At 36.6% G+C, this 20,006-nt stretch overlaps 1 protein-coding gene across 2 annotated transcripts; it reads left to right on the top strand.

The window, feature by feature from the left end:
- The first annotated feature begins 875 nt into the window (after window positions 1-875).
- LOC113731544 (pre-mRNA-processing protein 40A) lies at window positions 876-18,103 on the top strand. 2 transcript variants are annotated; one of them, XM_027256865.2, is made up of 29 exons: window positions 876-1,096; window positions 2,828-2,880; window positions 4,284-4,352; window positions 4,522-4,851; window positions 4,953-5,117; window positions 5,237-5,313; window positions 6,026-6,095; window positions 8,010-8,062; window positions 8,174-8,231; window positions 8,365-8,720; window positions 8,806-8,872; window positions 8,959-9,042; window positions 9,121-9,189; window positions 9,263-9,340; window positions 9,484-9,570; window positions 10,379-10,413; window positions 10,583-10,688; window positions 11,187-11,267; window positions 11,352-11,444; window positions 11,715-11,768; window positions 11,857-11,973; window positions 12,794-12,892; window positions 13,648-13,695; window positions 13,768-13,857; window positions 14,824-14,931; window positions 15,035-15,087; window positions 16,691-16,793; window positions 17,363-17,653; window positions 17,761-18,103. In XM_027256865.2, exons 2-29 carry the CDS (start codon window positions 2,848-2,850, stop codon window positions 17,902-17,904), a joined length of 3,018 nt encoding a protein of 1,005 aa, XP_027112666.2. In that variant the 5' UTR covers window positions 876-1,096; window positions 2,828-2,847; the 3' UTR covers window positions 17,905-18,103. The 2 variants fall into 2 exon arrangements, with proteins under 2 accessions (XP_027112666.2, XP_027112667.2); XM_027256866.2 differs by lacking the exon at window positions 876-1,096 and adding an exon at window positions 1,127-1,333.
- The last annotated feature ends 1,903 nt before the right edge of the window (window positions 18,104-20,006 follow it).

Genomic DNA, 20,006 nt, shown 5'->3' with positions numbered 1-20,006 from the left:
TTACATGTTCAACCATAGGTCGAATGTCACCATGCTCAAAAGTTTTTCATGTCTTCAACAATGTCAAAATCATGTTGGAATGATTAGGTCGAATTTGGACAAGCTCTATTAAGCTGAACTTTTGTCCAACTGCGGTAACTTTCTCTGAGGGCATGATACACTTTTTAGCCCTCTGACTATAATTTGCATATTTTTAGCTATTCAACTTCTAAAAGCGTAGGCCCTCCAGGGTAGTCGATCTGGTGGTGTAGCCTCTAGTTAGAGCATCCACCAGAGTTCGACCCCTGTCACAAAAATGAAAAAAAATTCAACAATCTAAATAAGGGTTGGGGCCTGAAGTGGGTCCAGGTTTTTCTTTTGGACAAAAAAAAAAAACTTCTAAAAGCGTATACTTTTGACTCTTGTGTCTATTCGACCTATTAAAACTAGGGGATACTGCAGCATGCACAATATATAAACAAAAATCTACTCATAACTAGGAAGATTCAAAGATATTTGAATCCAAATTTAGAATATACTCGAAAAACATATATATATATATATATATATTTATATATATGTTTGACAACACTAGAATAGTGGTCAACTATTAATTAATAATAATTAGTGGTCGTTGATCGTCGTGTAGTAATTGCAATAGTGATTAGATGTGGTTGGAGGATTAAAGATGATCAAAATTACATCATTTTAAAATAATGACAGAAGACTTAAGAATACTTTAGAAATAAAGGGGTTACAAATATTCGAATAATAGTTGAATAGCTGAAAATGTATAGTTCGAGTACTTGAAAATGTATAAGATCAATGGTTCGAGTATCGACGAGATGTTTTTGCCAAATCTTTAAACAAGAATCTCACAAGTGTTATAGGCGAATTTGATACTATTTTAAACGTAGCTTTCCGCTTATAGAACGGATGTTTGTACCAACTACCAAGTAACCCAAGTAGCCTTGTGCAGGCAGCCAAATAGGCAAAAAGAGACCGAAAATAAAAGAAAGAAAAGGAGAAGAAAGTGAAATTGGCATCAGGATTCAGGGGAGAGAGAACAACGACAACTAAGACCGCGAACAGGGCACTTGGGCTATAGAGGGAGATGGTAAGTACAGTGCATCTTCACGTTGTTTTATTTGTTATTTTGCGTGCGTCCGGTCGTGTATAAATATCACTCCCAAAGGCCCCTTTCCGTTTCAGTTTCAGCTTCACCTCACAAAACTTCGAAAAAAGAATGTGCTTTCCTCTCCCCTCTGTATCTCCAACTCACTCAGGCCTAGTTTATTGAACTAAACACCCTTCATTTGAATTGAATTCCAAATCAATTCCCAAATAAAAAAAGGTACAAAACCAATCTTCGGACTCATATTGACGGACTGGTTCGATCTTTTCTGCTCTTTGTTTCTTTCCCTGACCGACGTTTTTTTATTTTTTTTTCCGTTCTTAATCTGCATTCACAATTTTTGAACCCCTGTTGAGTTCTTAGTTCAATTCCATTAACTTGAAGATTGATTAATAAAATTTGGAACCCCTTCTGTAAATTTGTTGAACTAATCCAGTTAGAAGACTTAAAAAAAGAGGAAGAGATAGCTTTAGGGCTGAATTTGTAGGCTTTCAAGACAGCTTGAATGAATTCGGGATGCTGTTCTTCAGGGGTCTTAATTGAATTGAAATTCTATTTGACAACCTGTTTTTGGGGTTTTAGGGGATTCCAAGGTTGTAACTTGTTTTTGTTTATACGTGTGCGCCTGCTCGTTAAGACGACCTTCAGTGCTAATTCTGGGTTTTGTGTGATAACTTTGTTGTTTCTTCATCTTTTTTATGTTTTTATGAGGTGATCGGTATTATGATTTTTAATGAGATTCTGATTTAAAGGAACTCCACCATTCCCTGCCAAAAGGAAAAAGATGAGGAAAAAGAAAGAGAGTTGTTTTCATGTTATCAGATTTCTAGAGAGAGAGAGAGAGAGAGAGAGAGAGAGAGAGTTGTTTTCGTGTTATTAGATTTCTTTTGTTATCAGTAAATCAATGGAATGATTGAGAGAGATCCACTTCTTTTGTTCAGTTTCATTTGCCTTTTATGTGTGATGAGGAAGATTGCAGGGATGTGACATCTATTAAGCTTGATTTTAAACGTTGCTGTTTATGGAATTAGGATGTGGCTAGAACCTCATTGTTTGTTATGCTTTCTGCTGGAAGTTTTGCTGTTATTCCTATTTTAGGCCAGAAAATGATGTCGAAACCTTTTTGATTGTTTTGGCGCGTAGATCTCCTGCTGCTAACGTGGCCTTTTTAAATATGTTCCCACGCTTTTCTGTTATGGAAGTTTTTTTTTTTAAAAACAATGCAAGAAAAGCAGATTTAGAAAGTTGCGATCAAATGATTGTCTCTCCAGTCTCATCTGTTCCATTGTAGAGACGAATGCCACGTTTTGTTTTCGCTCTTTTGGTATTATTATCGATTTGGCATCTGCTAGTATCTTTGAAGCCAGAATGGGTTGTTAGGATGTCGTTTTTCAGCTAAACAAGTTTATATGTGTTGATAGTGATGGTTCCTGTATCAATACTAAATAATGCGTTTTCCAATTATTAGTTGTATGGCTTATCAAGACTGTTTAGATGTACCTAATGGCCATACCAAATAAAATGCTTGCTTGCTTTCTGGAAAAATTTCAGGAATTAACATTTTCACAGCCATGTGTTGACAGTGATGGTTCCTATATCAATACTAAATAATGCGTTTTCCAATTATTAGTTGTATGGCTTTCCAAGACTGTTTAGATGTACCTTATGGCCATACCAAATAAAATGCTTGCTTGCTTTCTGGAAAAATTTCAGGAATTGACATTTTCACAGCCATGGCAAATAATTCTCAATACACTGGAATGCAGGTAAAATCTCTCCATTATTTTTCTTCTTCCTCTGTTTTTGACCTGTTCTATTAAAGGTTTTCATATATTGCACAAGATTTTGTAGAGTAGATACACTTCATTTTCTGGATTACTATGGAGAATATCATTGTTTGCTTCTTCCATTAAGTCCTCATGGGTGTACAAAACCTGCAGAATATAGTGATATGTGTATTGTAGCAAATGAAAATGTTTGTGATTTCAAGCAATTGATGCCAAGTGAAGTTACGCCGTGACGCTAGGTGAATATTCAATTGTTGGGTTTTGTTGGAATGAAGGGAAGTTATGATAGAAAACCTTCATGAGGGGAATCGACTAAGGAAAATTAACCTACCCTCATGTGCTTTGGTTTCCATTTTTCATCTAATGCATTGCCATATAAAGTTGTGTCATTGACTTGTTTGCCAACATTGATTAAATTATATTTTGACTTGTTTATGGCAGCACATTCCTAGCTTAATTTTGTATCAAGATTTTCTTCTAATTACAGCAACAAGAATCCTAGATCCCTGTCAATTGACCATTTGGATTGGCTTAATTACCAAATTGGTCCTCAAAGTTTTCAAAGCATTTTTGGCACCATTTTGAATTTCAATTTTGAGTACGACCTCTTGTAAATGGGGAGCTGTTTGTTATAGAAATGTCGATTTCCCTATAAGAGAAAAAGGAAAAAATATATACCAAATTTCTACTACAATTATGCTTTAGTCTTGTTTTTCCATCATTAAGGGGAAATCTTCTCACTTGGACGCAGCCCTAAAACTAAAGATCATGCGACTTCCGCATGCAAATTCAGTGAAAGTGGCTTGTGTTCAAAATCGAGAAAGTAGTGCATTTATTTGGGCTTGTTAACATCTGAATCAATGTGTCTAAAATAGATGACTAACATTACTAGATTGAATATTTTTAGCAGTGAAATCCTAGTTGAATTGCAATTCTTCCCATTGACTCGTGGAAATTAGGAATTTGCAAATGTCTGATGCAAGTTAAAGATAATTTGGGAGTTGATTGTAGAATACTAGATTTTGTAGGAAATGTTGATTAAATATTTTTGCCTATTTGAATGGCTTACATGGAAAATGTCTTTTTTTCCCCAGAATATATTGATCTGTTTTGTATGTCCTACTGATTTTGGAATGTAGGAGCATACAATTACTCTTTTATTCTTCAACAATTAATATTTGTTAAGCGACTAGCACTCATGAAGCATGGTGGTGCATTACATCTTCCTCTTGCCTTTTGAAACTCAAATTTTTTCTGAATTTCAAGATTAATATGGAGCATAATTGAAATACTTGTACTCATGCTATCTAACATTGATTAATTTCAATATGGTTTGCTAATTGCTACATGTTTTTATTTGGTTCATGATATTTCTACAAAAGCCCCATCGGCCTCCACTAATTGGTTCTCTTGGTCCTCCACAAAGTGCTCTTCCATCCATGCCCCTGCAAGTAAGGTTTTCTTGCATTATGTTTTTAAGCGGTTGAATTAGTTTATATAGTAATTTTGCACTGCAGATTTTGATAATCACACATTTATTGTTGCTCTGGCCTCGTGCTGCCAAATAAATTTTTCATAGTAATGCCAAATGAATAATTTTGTGACACATGTTTGTAACAGTACCGGGCTGTGCCCCCACCACAGCAGACACAGCCATATGTTGCCTTGGCTCCTCAACCATTTCTTGGACATGCAAACGTCCGAATGCCCCCACCACCTCTTCCTCCGGCTCCACAAATTCAGTTTCACCAACCTATGCATCAGCTTCCTCTTATACCTCCTCCGGCAGGAGAAGGTCTGCCTCAAGCACAGGCAAGGCCCCTGCAAGATTTTCAGCAGAGCGGACCTCCTACACCTGTTCCTGGACAGCCTCAGCAAAGTACACAGATCTCAAATAACTATATGCCAGGCTTTGGTGGACCCAGAATGCCTCTTTCATCATCAAATACTGTAAGAACAGACATTGATATGTGATAGAAATCGAGTTTGAAGTCTTTAACATATTGAAATTGGTTTTTGACTAGTTATTGTTATCATCCGGTTGCTTGCAGCAAATTAATGTGGATCCTGCTTCCCAGCACCAGCCAATGTCCCAGACAACACTTCTGAATTTTCCTGCTGAGGGACAAGCTTGGTTATCAAATGGAAATCAGGGCACAAAACCTATTACACCTGTGCAGCAGACACAAGAACCATGTGCAAGTGCTGCAAACCCAGTGAGATATACTAAATTAATTTTTCAATTTCCTTCTTTCTAGCTACTTCATGTTCATTGTTGGTATGACACTGCATTCTTGTGGTTTCTGTCAGTTCTTAATGTTCCTTTTGATTTCAGGAAATAACTTCCAAACCTGACCTTGGTGAAAAGGTTTCTTTGCTTTGGATAGAGCACACCGCTCGTAACGGGAAAAAGTAAGTGATTTATTTGAGAAGTCGTAGATTTTGTTGAACATGGATTTCTTATGTTTCTCAAGATAACATCAATGAGAACCTAAGTTCAAGTGCTGTTATTGTTTCTGGTGCTTTCCTTATCTGAAGCTTGATTATGTAATCAAAGATGAGAATTTTGCTCATAAAAGACTGCCGGTCTTGTTGAGTCACATGGTAAGCAAGCACATGACATCTTTGTAATGTCATTCATTAAGCAGGAACATATGTATATAAAGCAGCAATCGATTTATAATATTTATTCTGTAACTCCAATAACTTGATGCCATGTAGTTTCAGGACCTAGAAATGAAGAATGGCAAGTGGTTTTTACGTGATAACCGTGTCAGTTAATTTCCTAAACTCTGATGTGAGTAGTGTTGGTGGTGGAAGTCATATTCTTTTCCCAACAGAATAAAAAAGAGCAATAAAAAAGAGCATTTTTAATGTTTCAGTGATCTACCAAAGAAAAAGTTGTACATACTTTTCTTGAATCTGGCTAGCATTGAATTGCATAAGTAACTTTTGCATTTAGAAAATGCATAATTTGGTGTTATTAATCCTTATATGAGTTTCTCTTCCAACTCTAGCATTATGAGTTGATTATTGATTTAGCTAAGATAATTTTTTCCTTTGTCATATATTTCTGTATTTAAATATGCATTGTTTGTCATTCTCCTGCAAATGGTTGTTGCAGGTACTATTACAATAGGTTGACAAGGCTTTCTACTTGGGAGAAGCCTCTAGCATTAATGACACCGATTGAGGTGAGTCATAATTTTCCAGTTGTACATGTAACCTCCTGGAGAATATGTTATGTGATGTGAAGTAGAATGATTAAACTTTTCCTGATACAAAGATCTTTCAAGTTAGGATGTAAAATAGTTGCAACATCTAGTCATGAGAGGATTAGCATCTTGTCTCTTTTAATTAGTTTGCTATTTAATTTAGTTCTCTAACAGTTTTTTTTTGTTTTACTAGCTATTTCAGTTCAAGCTTATTCTCTGACATGCACTATTGTTGTTAGAGGCCATTTTTTTTTGACAGACTATCTCTTCTATTTTGTTATGCCAACCCCTGATTTAACATCAGGTGACAGTCAAATTCGTATGAAACCATATTTAAAAACATTTTCTCCCTGCCTCCTTTTACTGTCCTGTATTTCTTCACTTTTATCTTCTTTACTTCCTTCTCCCTATGATCATTTTTGGGAAAGGAAGGGTGGGCATTATAAGATTCAGAGCACAGAAAAAATTTTCCTTGCAGTTAATTTCTGGAGAATGGTTTCCTTATTTTTCCTCTGTAGTGATGATAGGAGATTAAACATAGCTGCTACCTAATATGTAGTGGTAAATTGTGGAGAGAAGAAAATAGAACCTTTTATTTTCTTCTGTACTTTTTAAATCTATTTTCATACTTTATTTATATGCGACATAAACAAAACAAGGATATGTTGTCAAGGGACTGCAAGCCTTTCCTTTGGATGCCAGCTAGCATTAGTTAAATGTAGTGACTCTGCCTTCCATTTCCTAGACTTTCTTTGCTTCATCAGAAGAGTTTTTCAGAAATTTCCTCTCCCTTCCTGTTCCCAAAAATTGCCTTTCTACTCTGCAGGGTGTTTCACCACTTGTGTATATCGTATTTTTCTTTTCTGAGATGGAGATGACTTTGACATTGCAACTCATGCCTATTGCTTCCATAACTATCTGCCTGGATGGGGCGGTTCTTATTTTGATTCAGTTTTTGATCAACTTCCATACCCTTTTATGAATTGGCTGATTCCTATTGCCTTAAGCCACCAATGGGTGTATGCAGTCTGGTCAATTGGTTGGTAGGTAGGTATGTAGACTATACTGCAGTTCTTAGATTCCTATTGCACTTTACTAAATTGCTTGAGTCTTGGTAAATTTAGCTATTTTAACGTGTGTTCTGGATTACTAAAACCACGCAGCCCAAAATTTAGTTTTTATCATGAAATATTAGTCAGGTGAAGCAGATGCTAGGTAGATGGATGAGGAGTTTGTTCAACAGTCTTTTCTTTTTTTCCATTTGAATTTAGCAAATGCATACTCTTATTCTGATTGTTTTACAGTTTTTCCCAAGAGTGATCCTTGTTTGTAACCATCATATCGTTAGTGTAGATTTTGCCAATTCTATGGCCTGTCTAGGTAATTTTGGTATGAGGTGGGTGAGAAGATATTGCTTGAGAAAATTCTCTAAAATCAAAGCCTGACATGAATAACAATATGCCCAAGGAGGTGAGCTGTAGTTAACCCTGAGAATTGAATCTGTACTGCAGTATTTTTGCTTTTCTGCTGTAATATGGATGTAATTAGCTGATCTTGGCATGTCATGTCATTGGCTATGGAATTTCAACTTCTGAAGTTTAGGTATCATATACTGTGTCATCTGTTTTGCTTTGATCTCAATTTAAGGTATGACTTCTAAATACTAGGTTTTGGTTGGAATTCGATGGATAGACAGGTCTTAATGGTTGAGAACTGTAATATTGCATCTATACCGTAAGCTTCTGCCACTTATCATTGTTGATTTTTATTTCCCTTCTTTTCTATAGCATATTGACCATGTGTTACCAATTAATGTGTTAGGCCTCCAAGTAACCATTTATTCTTAGGGTTTTCATCTCAATTTGACATGGCTTTTGCTTCCTATTCATACAGAGGGCTGATGCTTCAACTGACTGGAGAGAATATACTAGTCCTGATGGCAGGAAGTTCGTGAAACAATAAGACTATCCTATTTGTTGTGTTCATGTTTCGTTCTTGAACACATGGATTATAGTATTCAGTTACTTATACAAAAAATGGTTAATTATCTGACGCAGGTATTACTACAATAGAGTTACTAAACAATCGAAGTGGCGTATCCCTGATGAAGTCAAGGTTCTTTTAGTTGATTAATTTGCTGATCTTATTGTTTTCATCCTTTTCATCTTCTTGAACTTACAGAGGGAGGGAGACTATCTCCAGCTTCTTTTAAATTTTGAGGTTTAGCTGTTGGTTTTTATGCATGCAGTTGGCTCGTGAACGTGTAAATTTGGACTCTTTGAATAAAACACAAGAAAGAAAGGATGCAAGCTCTCAGGACTCAGCTGCTGTCTCCACTTCTGAAGTCAATGCATCGTCTTCCAGTATAGAAGCATCTATTTTCCCTGCTCAACCTGCTGTGTCAAGCCCAAATCCAGTGGCACCAATTGTTACCGAACAATCTTTAGTGACTCCTGAATCTTCAATCCCAGCAGCTGAGGTTTCTCCTGTGGCAATGGACGATGTTGATATGCAGACTTCTTTAGAATCTCATACACCATTTGTTGCTGTCTTAGACAAGGATGCAGTCTCAGTTGCCTTGGAAACTACTGTTAGAACACCAGTGTATAGAATTTGTTGCTTTTATATGTTTTGTTGCTTTCTGAAATTGGCAGTCATTATAATTAGTATCCTGCCTTTGTTACTGCAGAAGTAGTTGTGCTGTTTTGTCTGCTCCGGATACTTCAGTTGCTGGAGTTTCTCCAGGAAATAGTGAGGTACAACTGCCTGTTTTTTTGATGGTACTTACAATTGAGTACATATTGATTTCCACCGCTGAGTTTTCCTGATTTATGCGTTGAAGGAAGCCAAAAAAGACATCAAAGATAGTGCAAGATCCGAAGAGAAAACAGTTGAGCAGGGGCCCTTGGTCTATGAGAACAAGCTGGTATTGTAAACTGCTTGTAATTTTGTTTGTTATTTGTTAACTTCATTGATCTCATATTATCTTGGTTACTTGCTCCAGGAGGCAAAGAATGCATTCAAAGCCCTTTTGGAAACTGAAAATGTTGGGTCAGACTGGACTTGGGATCAGGTTCATACTGGATTACCAATATATATACCAGTTCATTCAAAATAACTATTTGCTAAAGTAGAAATTTGATCAGGCAATGAGAGTAATAATTAATGATCGAAGATATGGTGCTTTAAAATCCCTTGGAGAGAGGAAGCAAACTTTTAACGAGGTTAGTTTCTCATCAATGCTTTGCACAAAGACATTCTGATATGTTATATGAAAACAAGACTTTCAGAGGATGTTCAATTGCCACCTATTGCTTTTGTTCCCGAGAATAAGAGTCAACCACTGTGTTTATGATCTGTTTTCTAGTTTGCGAGCCAAAAGAAAAAGCAAGAAGCTGAAGAGAGACGTGCTAGACAGAAAAAAGCACGGGAAGATTTCAAGAAGATGCTAGAAGTAAGTATTTCTTTATCAGTGATTTTATTTTGAACCCCTTTTTTTCGGGCAGGTGGCAGTACTGGCACTAATAATATTGTCACTGCACCCCTCAACAGTTTATTCTGGAAATTGACCAAAACATCCTTAATCCTCTCTATTGTCTTAGTCTTCTCTTCCCCAACACCTCAATGCTCCCGAACCTAGTTGTCTTCTGCTTCATTTGGTCTTTCCCTGTCCCTTTACTCCCCTGCACAGCCACCCAAATTACCCAGCTGCTAGAAATTGGGATTCTAGATAAAAACCATGCCTGCTTGGACACTGAAGCAAAAGTATGCAGCCTCACATTTTGTTTTTCACTGTGATATGAGCTGAATGAACCAAAAAAGATACAAACAGAGTTGAAACGTAGGCTATGTTTTGATGTGTTTCCTGCATAATTTTTGGTGAGACGTTCACAGTAGCATATAGTTGTTCTGTTGGAATAACTTTTAACATTTAGATGGAAGGAGGGGAAAGCGGCGGCAAGGGATGAGCATTGGTGGGGGAGCACTGGAAAATGCGGGAAAGGGGGGTGGTTGCTGGGGTGCTGGACAAGGGAATGGGTAGATTTGCTCTTGGGCACTACATAAGTTGGAATACAGGTTTTCTATTTTTGGCAATGGACAGGCGTTTTATTAACAATTTTGGGAGTGCCAATATTGCCCCCTTTTATATTCCACAAAAAAAAAAAAAAAAAACTTGATATGCACAAGAATTTCTTCTGCCTCACCACTTATTTTACTTTCCTAATGTGTTTCAAATTTTATTCGTTTTTTCTTCGCAACAGGAATCCAAAGAGCTCACACCATCCATAAGATGGAGGTATGTCTTTTCTGCATTGTGATCCTTCTTGCCTTTTACTTTAGATTATGTTTGACAGAATTCCTTATGTAATCTTTTTGCCGCAATTTAATTATAGTTGAAGTCTACATTTCTCATGGTGAATACTGTTTTAGAACTGTCAACTAACTGAGTTGCTTTCACTATCCAGTAAAGCAATTTCCATATTTGAAGATGATGAGCGATTTAAAGCAGTTGAACGAGCTAAAGATCGTGAGGATCTTTTTGAAAATTATAAGGAGGAACTTGAGAAGAAGGTACATTCTAATTGTCACTGTGATCTGCTCAAAAAAAAAATAAAGCAACTGAATACGAATAAGAATGAAACAAGACTATGGTTTGCTAGAGATACTTATTCTGGTAGATCCTAGGATCTACTGCTTCTGATAGGATTTTGACCACACACTTTATGTACCATCTAGGTGGATTAGTGATTTACAGGTTCACTAATCAGCTGAACTCAAATGAATTTGTATCAGATACAATTTTCTTCTTTCACTGTTGTTATGGTTTAAGGGCTTCACCAGTAATGGTCTATGCATATAACCTCAACATGATGGACTTTTTCTTTGTATATTTACTGTAGTTAGAAGTTTGAATGGTTGTGCCATTACATTGTTGGGTAAGTGGTGACACAGACTTGGTTACTTGACGGGTTATTATTATTATTTTTTAATAAGGTAGTAAATTGGTGATTGCAGATCTATCCTAAAATTCCAATGCTATTAATACCTCTGTTTTGAGATTTTGATTAGGAACGGGCAAAAGCTATGGAAGAGCAGAAACGTAATAGAGTGGAATATTTAGAATTTCTTAAATCTTGTGATTTTATAAAGGTAATTTATGTTGAGGAGTTCTAATTCTCGTCATGCACGCTTTTGAAATGCATTCTTCCTTACTATTGTGATTATATTATGCAGGCAAGCAGCCAGTGGCGAAAAGTTCAAGATCGCTTAGAGGCTGATGAAAGGTGCTCACGCCTTGAAAAAATTGATCGCTTGGAAATATTTCAGGTACTGCTTGTTTATTACGTTGGTTAATTTACACTTGCAGAAGCTTGTAATTACATGTAACTATGACTTTGGAAGTCTGAAAATATCTAATTCAGTTTTCGTGATTTAGAAGCTACAAGTAAAATGTACTTGAAGGGTGAAGGTTGATCTAGAGTTGGTGTAATTATGATATTCAATATGCCATTTTATTTGAAAAAATTTAGTGGTTTTCTATATTAGAGTCTATGATCAATGGTCTGGATATTACCCTCGTTGATGTTGACTTGGCAGGAATACATTCGTGATCTAGAGAAGGAAGAAGAGGAGCAATTGAAATTGCGGAGGGTACTAATGATTGGTCTAAGGTTTAGGTTCTACTTTTCAAAGTTTTTGATGCATATTATTAGTTATCCTTCGTTTCTTATTAAATTAGGAAGAACAAAGAAAAGCAGAGCGTAAAAATCGTGACGAATTCCGCAAGCTGATGGAGGAGCATGTTGCAGCGGGCATACTCACTGCAAAAACTCTCTGGCGTGATTACTGTATTCAGGTTAGTAATTGTGTTCTCATGCAAACAACTAAGCATCGAGTTGGTTGCTTTCTCCTCTAGATAACATAAGCTGAAAAGGGTATAATGATACGTTTGATTTCATATGCTGCAGTTAACATGATTGACACTTCGCTTACAGACTGGACTGGGTGGGATTGATTATCCTAGAGTCTTAGTCCCAGGATTATATCCCTGGATTTCTAATACTTTTCAAGTCAGTCACTCTTTGTTTGGTTTAGACTAGATAAATGAACAATTACTTTAACAGAGAGAAAATATATTTTAGGATTGTCTCAGAATGGCTTAATGGATTTATAGCTAATTGGGAATGAGTAAAGTCATTCTGTGGTTTGCTAGTTTTTATTTCAACACATAATCCTATTGCCTCTCCTCTGTCATAATTATAGGGGGAATTGTGTTGTCTCATGTAGATGGGACAGAAATGGTAAGGGGAAATAGTGATCCCCAATTCCACCTAATCCATGAACAAAAGTAACAAAAATAGAACATGATACATTAGACCTCCTTGTTTAACAAGCTTTAGCGTTCATTTAACTCCAAACACATTGATTGCTCATAAATCTTCATTTAGGATTGCAAGATGCATGATTCTAGTATTTCATTTGACTTGTATCTCTCCCAACTGTCATCCTATTATTTCATTATATGATTGTAAAATGTGGTGTTGTAGAAAAAGCAAAAGGGGATCGTGCTGTGGAAAGGAAAAAGTTGATCACTTTGTCTTAAATTTTTTTTTTTTGGAAACATATAGCAAATTCTGGTCATAGTTTCTATCTTAATTTCTTGAACATGGTTGTAGGTTAAAGATTCGCCTGCTTATCTGGCTGTCTCATCAAACTCCTCAGGGTCAACTGCAAAAGAACTTTTTGACGATGTCTCGGAGGAGCTAGTAAAGAAGGTGAATGCTAATCTTTTTATTGTTTATCTTGTCAAGAATTTGGTGCATTGGTTGGCATCTTGAAAGTTTCTCTCAGCAATTATAGATACATTTTGGTTAAATTTGACATATGGTTGGCATTTTGAGTTCTAATTCAATGCTCAAGCTATTAGTGGAATTATAATTTAGTCAATATTCTTGTGCGTAGTGGGGGCAATTGTCCCCATGGTCATATGTATAGATTTGCTCTTAGACTTAGGGATAACAAGGGCATTTGATGGGGTGATTTTTGGAGGATTAGAAGATAGGTTGTCATTTTACTTTTTAGTTTCATGATTCAGTTTAATCAATAATTTTTAGTTCACCTCTTTACTCAGCGATGTCTATATTTTTGGCTCTATCTTATATTGGTGAGAAAGCTTATCATGTTAAATTGGAGTTTGACTATCTTTAAAATTGTTCATCTATTTTTCTGATCAAAATAGTACTCCATCGTGGTGTTGCATCAGTTGTGCAGTAGATTTTCTGCTCCTTGCCAAAAGATGACAATTTTTCTGCTTCATATACTACACATTATTAAATTGTTTTTGTGGCAATGAAGCGTGATTAGATCAAGATCAAACGGCCAATCATGAGTCCTTAAAGGCTATAGTCCAGTATATTGTTTTTCTTTATTACGAAATTCCTTGTGCATCACTTATCCTGAGGCTGTATTTCTTGTTTCTATTTAGCATTATTTATACTCACTCACTTGGAACAATAAATATTGGTCGCAGTATTTGGATGATAAGGCCCAGATAAGAGATGCAGTCGACATCAGAGAGGTATTTATTTTCTTTAGGTTTAAGTTTTATTTATCATAGATATTTACCATTGCTTTCTTGGCTGGCTTGCAGATCAGTTTGACATCATCTTCAACTCTTGACGACTTCAAGGCTGCAATTGCAAAAGATGTCGGTTCACCAGTTTCAGACGTTAATTTAAAAGTAAGTTTTTCCTGTACATGTAGATTTTCCTGCTGGAAGTTTTTTGAACATATATGTTGTATTGGTATCTATTTTAGTTAAAGCTCACCTTGCCTTTAAGAGATGAAAGGTTCACATTCAGGATTCAGTGAAGAATTTGGGATGACTGTCTATGATGTTTAAACTCTCTGTGTGCAATGTTGTTAGATTTAGCAATAGAGTTAGTGTGACGAATTGATGGATTAAGTGAACACAAACCTATTGAAGGTGTTCAAAATTTGACTATGATTTTGTGCTATGGCATGCTTGTTTGTGGTGTTTGGTTATTGTGGACTTTTTTACCGAATAAAACAATCCATCCATGAAGTGATGGATATGCTGTTGCACTTGCATGCTTATTACAATGACCAGATGGTTAGTTCTTTATCATTTGCCAGATTTATGCACGCATTGGCTTTTAATTGAGGAATGTCCAATACGTATGCAAAGTTGAAGAATACGAGTCAATGATGGTTTGTTGAGTTGTTCTAGATAAAGTGACAAGGAACTTAGGAGCTTCTGTGCTTCTTACAAAAGATAAAGATTCCAGGATAAGGAAATTGTTGTTGTAAAGAAGCATTGGAAGAAAGTATGACTGGAGTGCAGCTTAATCATGATAGGTGGACATGGATTTCATTTAACCATCTGATTATGGTGCTTCCATCAGGCTTAATTTTTGGCAATTTCCACTTGTTAGACCAATATTTGTTGTTATGCCATTCTGGTGTTGGTAATCTGAAGGAGGCTTAAAATTGTTATCATTTTTTTTTCCCTGATTGATGACCATAAAGTGAGAGGAGAAGAGCAAGTATTTATTTATTTGCATGGATAATCTGAATTAGTTAAGTTCTGCTTGCTCTGATGTTAGCACATGTTGCCTAAGGGATATTCTTTCTACTGTTGGTCATTTGACTTCAAAAATCTAATGCATGCATTACCACATTGCAGCTTGTATTTGATGAGCTACTGGAAAGAGCTAGGGAAAAGGAGGAAAAAGAAGCTAAGAGGCGTAAACGCCTTGCTGATGACCTTTATCAATTTCTGCATGGCTCAAAGGTCTGAAAAACTCAAGTTTTGTTTGCAATATTTTTAAATTACTTTGTTGTGGCAGGATATTAAATAAGGCAACCTTAACTGTTATTTGTTTGCTGGTTGACAGGAAATTTCAATTTCTTCAAGATGGGAGGACTGGAAACAACTTATTGAACACAGGCAAGATAACATTGTTGGCCGACCCATATTTACTTTCCCATTGAGCTATACCTAGACAACATTTACACTAAAGTCATGTTGCAGAACATGAAAAATTTCTGGCAAAGATTTTCTCATTCTAGTTTCTGTCAGTAAAAGCAACTGTCCTTGAACATATATTTTTCAGTCAAATAGATGAGAGAGCTGAATGAAAATTAGAAATGTATATTTGATAAACATGACTAATCAAAGAGATGAAGTCGGGTTTTGTTGATATTCAAGATGTGAATATTGTTAGAATGGAGCTGTCTCCAGTTTATGCTGTTAGTCTGCAAGAAACAGAAATGTCTGTCCTAGACAGTTTAGTGCTTTCGGCCATATTTTTTGCTGGAAATATTTGTGGGTGACAATGCTTTAAAGAGTCGATTTATGGGCCATAATGTTTGAGGGAATCAAATTTGTTTTCTTGACTCACTTAAGTATGACATGAGCTGAAATTAGATGGGTTTCCATGGGGATTTGTGGTTGCTGAGGTCAATGGGACCGTTGGCTGCAGCTTGATGGTCAATGCTTTGGAGAAATATTGAGATTTGCGCAACAGCACTTCATTGCTTTGCTGCTCAAATGATTTTCTTCTTGTTTGGCAAGAGGAGGCTTGAAGGGATTAAGAGGGCATATCTAATGGGGAACTCTTTGCTTTTGCAGGATGCATAGAGGAACAAACTTCTCTAAGTATTGTCTTCGTGAAATTTGAGTTTCAGTTGGGTCTAGTGGTTCCTGTCAATTACCTTGAAAAAGAAATGCTAAATAGAGCTCCTAGGTGAAAGATGCTTGAGAAAATGTTCAATTGCCTTGTGTAAGCACCGTATAAAGTTTAAGAGGGTTTGGGCACTGCACACAGTTATTGGGTTGGTTCTGTTGCAGGATTTTGAACTGCCTGCATTCTGAGTATAGCCTGCCTTATTTAAAAAGGGGAAGGACAAAGATGCTTTTTGTGATTGTGCGAACCGGTTCTCGACTAAGTCTTTGCACTGCACTAGGATGTATCTTATAAAATATTGGATATGGTGAGAATTATTAAGGGATTATGAGGTTGCTTAATCAGATTGGGAGAAATTTAAGCAAATAGACTTATTTAGGGAAGGTAGCTCGAGGGCTCAAAAATTGAGTTATGAAATTGGAGAAGGCAGGTTGGAAAAATTAAAACTCATAAAAGAGACTTGAATTCCAACTTTTAATTTGTTTTTAAAATGTTTTAATTCATTGAAAAGGAGAAGTTTGGTGGATTTTTTTTGCTTGGATATTTGAACCCTTTTGTATCGTATATAACTGGATCATGCAGCTCTCTTTTGGATGTCTACAGCTTGGTGACAATTCCATGTATATTTTTCTTTTTCTCTTTTGCATTTGAAAATAAAAATTCCCATTGCCCATAAATTTTGCACGTGTTCTCTTTTTCATTCCAGTGAATTACTTTTGGTTGATGATTTGTTGGTTCTCACAACTAATTAAGTTTTGAAATGTTTGGCTAATTTGACTTTGTATGATAGATTGAACCTCTTTTGTGATATCTTGCTCCAACTAATGTCTATTGACAGATCTGAACAACCATGCTCTTGTTTAGGTTCATTGGAGAAGAGAGTTTTCTTCAGGAAACTTTTGAAAAGTTCATAATGGAACAAAAGGAAAAGGCAAAAGAGAAGGAACGAAAGCATAGGGAGGATAAGGTATTTCAATTGTATTGATGATCTTATGCTTATCCATTACTACTTAGTTATGGCGATTAACCCATTGAGGTTACTTCCTTAAAATGCTTCCTGGCATGTGGTGAAATTTACAAAAGTTGAGACCAACTCTTCTGGATAGAGAAGAGACTGCTAGTTGGTAACTTGGTACACTTGTTAAGAAGAAGAGGGATACACGTATTTAGGTATTTAGAAGTTGCGATCTTAATATGGAGGAAGGTTGATTGTCATTGAATTCAGAAGAAATTCACAAGAGTTTCAATATTGTACTCTTATTGTAACTGTCAACGTTGAGATGGTATCCTGTTATTATGACCTCCCAAACTATGCCTTTATTTACTATCTATAGTAATTTTATTTGAGACATGAATTGGTTAATCATGTGTTATTCTCCTGCAAATGTTATTTGTGGTGGAGTTACTCGAGATTTCATGGGTTTGTAGAAGACAAATTTTAACTTATAATTTCAGCCTTTTAGTGTGTACCTTTAGCTTTCAGTTCACTTTTGATTACAATTCATGCAATTTGAGATGATTATTATTGTTTTGCAGGCCAGAAAAGATAAAGACAGAAGGTATAGGGAGAAGAAGAAAGAGAAACACCGAAGAGACAAGGAGAAAGTAGTTGAAAGCAGGAAAGGGAAAGAGAGACCCAAGAGTGATGGAACGGACAGTGATAGAACAGAGTCCCACAGTTTTGAAGAGAGAGAAAGGTCAGGCAGAGACAGGGACAGTAAACACAGGAAGCGGCACTCAAGTGACAATACAAGTTTGGATGAAAACGAGAAAGATCGGCCTAGGAACTCTCACAGACACAGTGATGAACGCAAAAAATTGAAGCGGGTAATACACTCTCGTTCTCATTTATCTGTTAAATGGTTATACACTCTTTCTGTTTTGTAGTATGATCATTTAAGTTAGGATTACAAAATCTAGTTTCTGCATGATAGGTGGAACTGCACTCGAGGACTCCTGAAATTGCTTCAGATAGCCAATACAAGAAACAGAGGAGAGATCATAGGGATTCTTACAGGAGTGGTGATCATGATGAGTACAGGGGTGGAGAAATTGATGAGGATGGGGAGGTTCGGTAGCTTTTTGGAGTAATAATTTATAATTCTTGCTCGTCTCTTGTAAATAGCATTGAATTTGCTTAGAGTTCTGCTGCAGTAAGTGTACTTCAGATTAGATTTGCTCCAGTCTTTTTAATTGTCATGTGGACTTTTGATATTGTAGAGTCATAAGCAACATAGAGTTTTTTGAGATATTTATGGAAGGAAAAAAGATTTTGAACTTGGCGCTTTCGGTTCCTTTCTTGGCAATTTGGCCATCTTGTTAGCTGTAATCGTATTGTTCTGAGATCAAATAACCATAGAGATGCTATCTAAAATTTTGAATTATGTACCTGCTGTGGCTCTCAGTCTGACCCTACTAGGTATTTCTTATTTCTAAGGCTTGACAGATTAATATTACCCAGTGAATCCTTAGGGCTTCATTCCTAGCATCCCTGATAAACAGGTTTTCGAGTGGTGTATAGGTTGTGCAACGTGCATTCACCGATTGTATCCTGATAACACTGGAGTATTGAGAGTGCGATCGAAATAGCTCCATTATGCTTTTTTCTGCAGATTGACCAAAATTCTATATTTTTCTGTTCCTTTTTATGCTTATAACAGCCGGTTCTAATGCCTCCGTTTAAGCATTGGGTTTTGTTGCATGGTTTTTGCCTCGTCTCTTGAACTTTCTTCGTGCATCTTGCACTCCCTAATAAATTCAGTTCAATGGAAGATACAGCCTGATCATTATACACAGGTGAAACTCAAAATGCAGTTATTAAAAATAAAAATAAAAAAGGGCTCTCCAAATCCACCCTTACTTCCAAGTAGTGTGTGGAGAATTAGGAGGTAAATAATTTGTTCACAAAAGTCGGTCATTGGGTATGGATAGGCTGTGGAGCTAACAAAGATTACCAGTTTTATGAGATGATTAATGTCTATTCATAGATAGCCGATGAATCGAATCGGGGCTGTGTTATTACAAGTTCAGCAAAAAGACGTATCTATCCGCAAAATGCAAGCCCATGCATGCCCGCTGAAATCACCAGCCAAATTTTCCTGATCGAAGTGTTCTTCCTGTAACTCTTTTTCTTTGTTCTTTTGTCATGTCAGAGTACGGTCAAAAAAATTTTCCGACAACCTGAAACTGCATTTCACAAGTGGTGAAAGGACTTGTGTAACTGTGATTGTGTTTTCTGCTTCTGCAATCTCCTTTTTCTTTTTCGTTTTTGTTTTGTATATATACATATCATGTGTGCGTGTGTAGTCACTAGTCAGCACAAACGTCCGGGCAAAAGCAGAGACCCGGGCGGCAGAGGCATGCATGCATGATGATTGAGACTAATGGTATTTGTACGAGCGGCCGATAGGAATAACCATCGACCGCGGCAAAAGGCTTCACAGGTTGCATGATTGAGGCCACAAAACATGTACTGCAAGTTTTATAACCATTGGTTCCACCAAGAATCTCTAGCAGTCCATAATCAAATGGCGGCACCTCATTAATAATGATTGAACTCAACCTTCAAACCTCCACCGCAGGTTGCATGTTTCATCCTCAACTACGTTTTGTGTGTGTGTGTGTGTGTGTGTTAGGGCATTTTGATGGGACAATTGCAGAATTGTCTAGAATTGACTGTTCGTATCTCAAGAAACTGATCAGGTGGAGGTTGAAAAGATATAGTCATAGTGGTGACAAGATTAACGTGGAGTCATAAAGTTGAAATTCTGACAAAACAGAAAAGTATCCATCACCTTTTATGGCTCAATTATCATCCTAATGAACATTCTAACTTTTAATTTTTAAACCTACCCCACCATATGTGTATATGTATGTATGTACGTGTGTGTGTGTATGGCTCATGGTCAACTTTTGCATTGTCAGAAGAACTAGCCATTTTATGCAAGTGGATCTTTCCTTAATACAAGATAATAATCACTCGGCGCTAGTAATTGACTGATTCATTATGGGCTATGATCCCCGTGGCGGTGGTCCGGTCAACTCACAGAATCTCTGCATGCTAGACTTCACCATGATCAGTGCGGGCATATGTGTAGCTCATTGTGGGCTGTTGCACCTCAAGGACATTGGACATCATCATGAACATGTTACTCCTCCGTCCCACTTTGATAGTTCCGTT

The sequence above is a fragment of the Coffea arabica genome, chromosome 2c (assembly GCF_036785885.1).
Source record: "Coffea arabica cultivar ET-39 chromosome 2c, Coffea Arabica ET-39 HiFi, whole genome shotgun sequence".
Lineage (NCBI taxonomy): Eukaryota > Viridiplantae > Streptophyta > Magnoliopsida > Gentianales > Rubiaceae > Coffea > Coffea arabica.
This window is presented reverse-complemented; position numbering and strand designations above follow the sequence as displayed.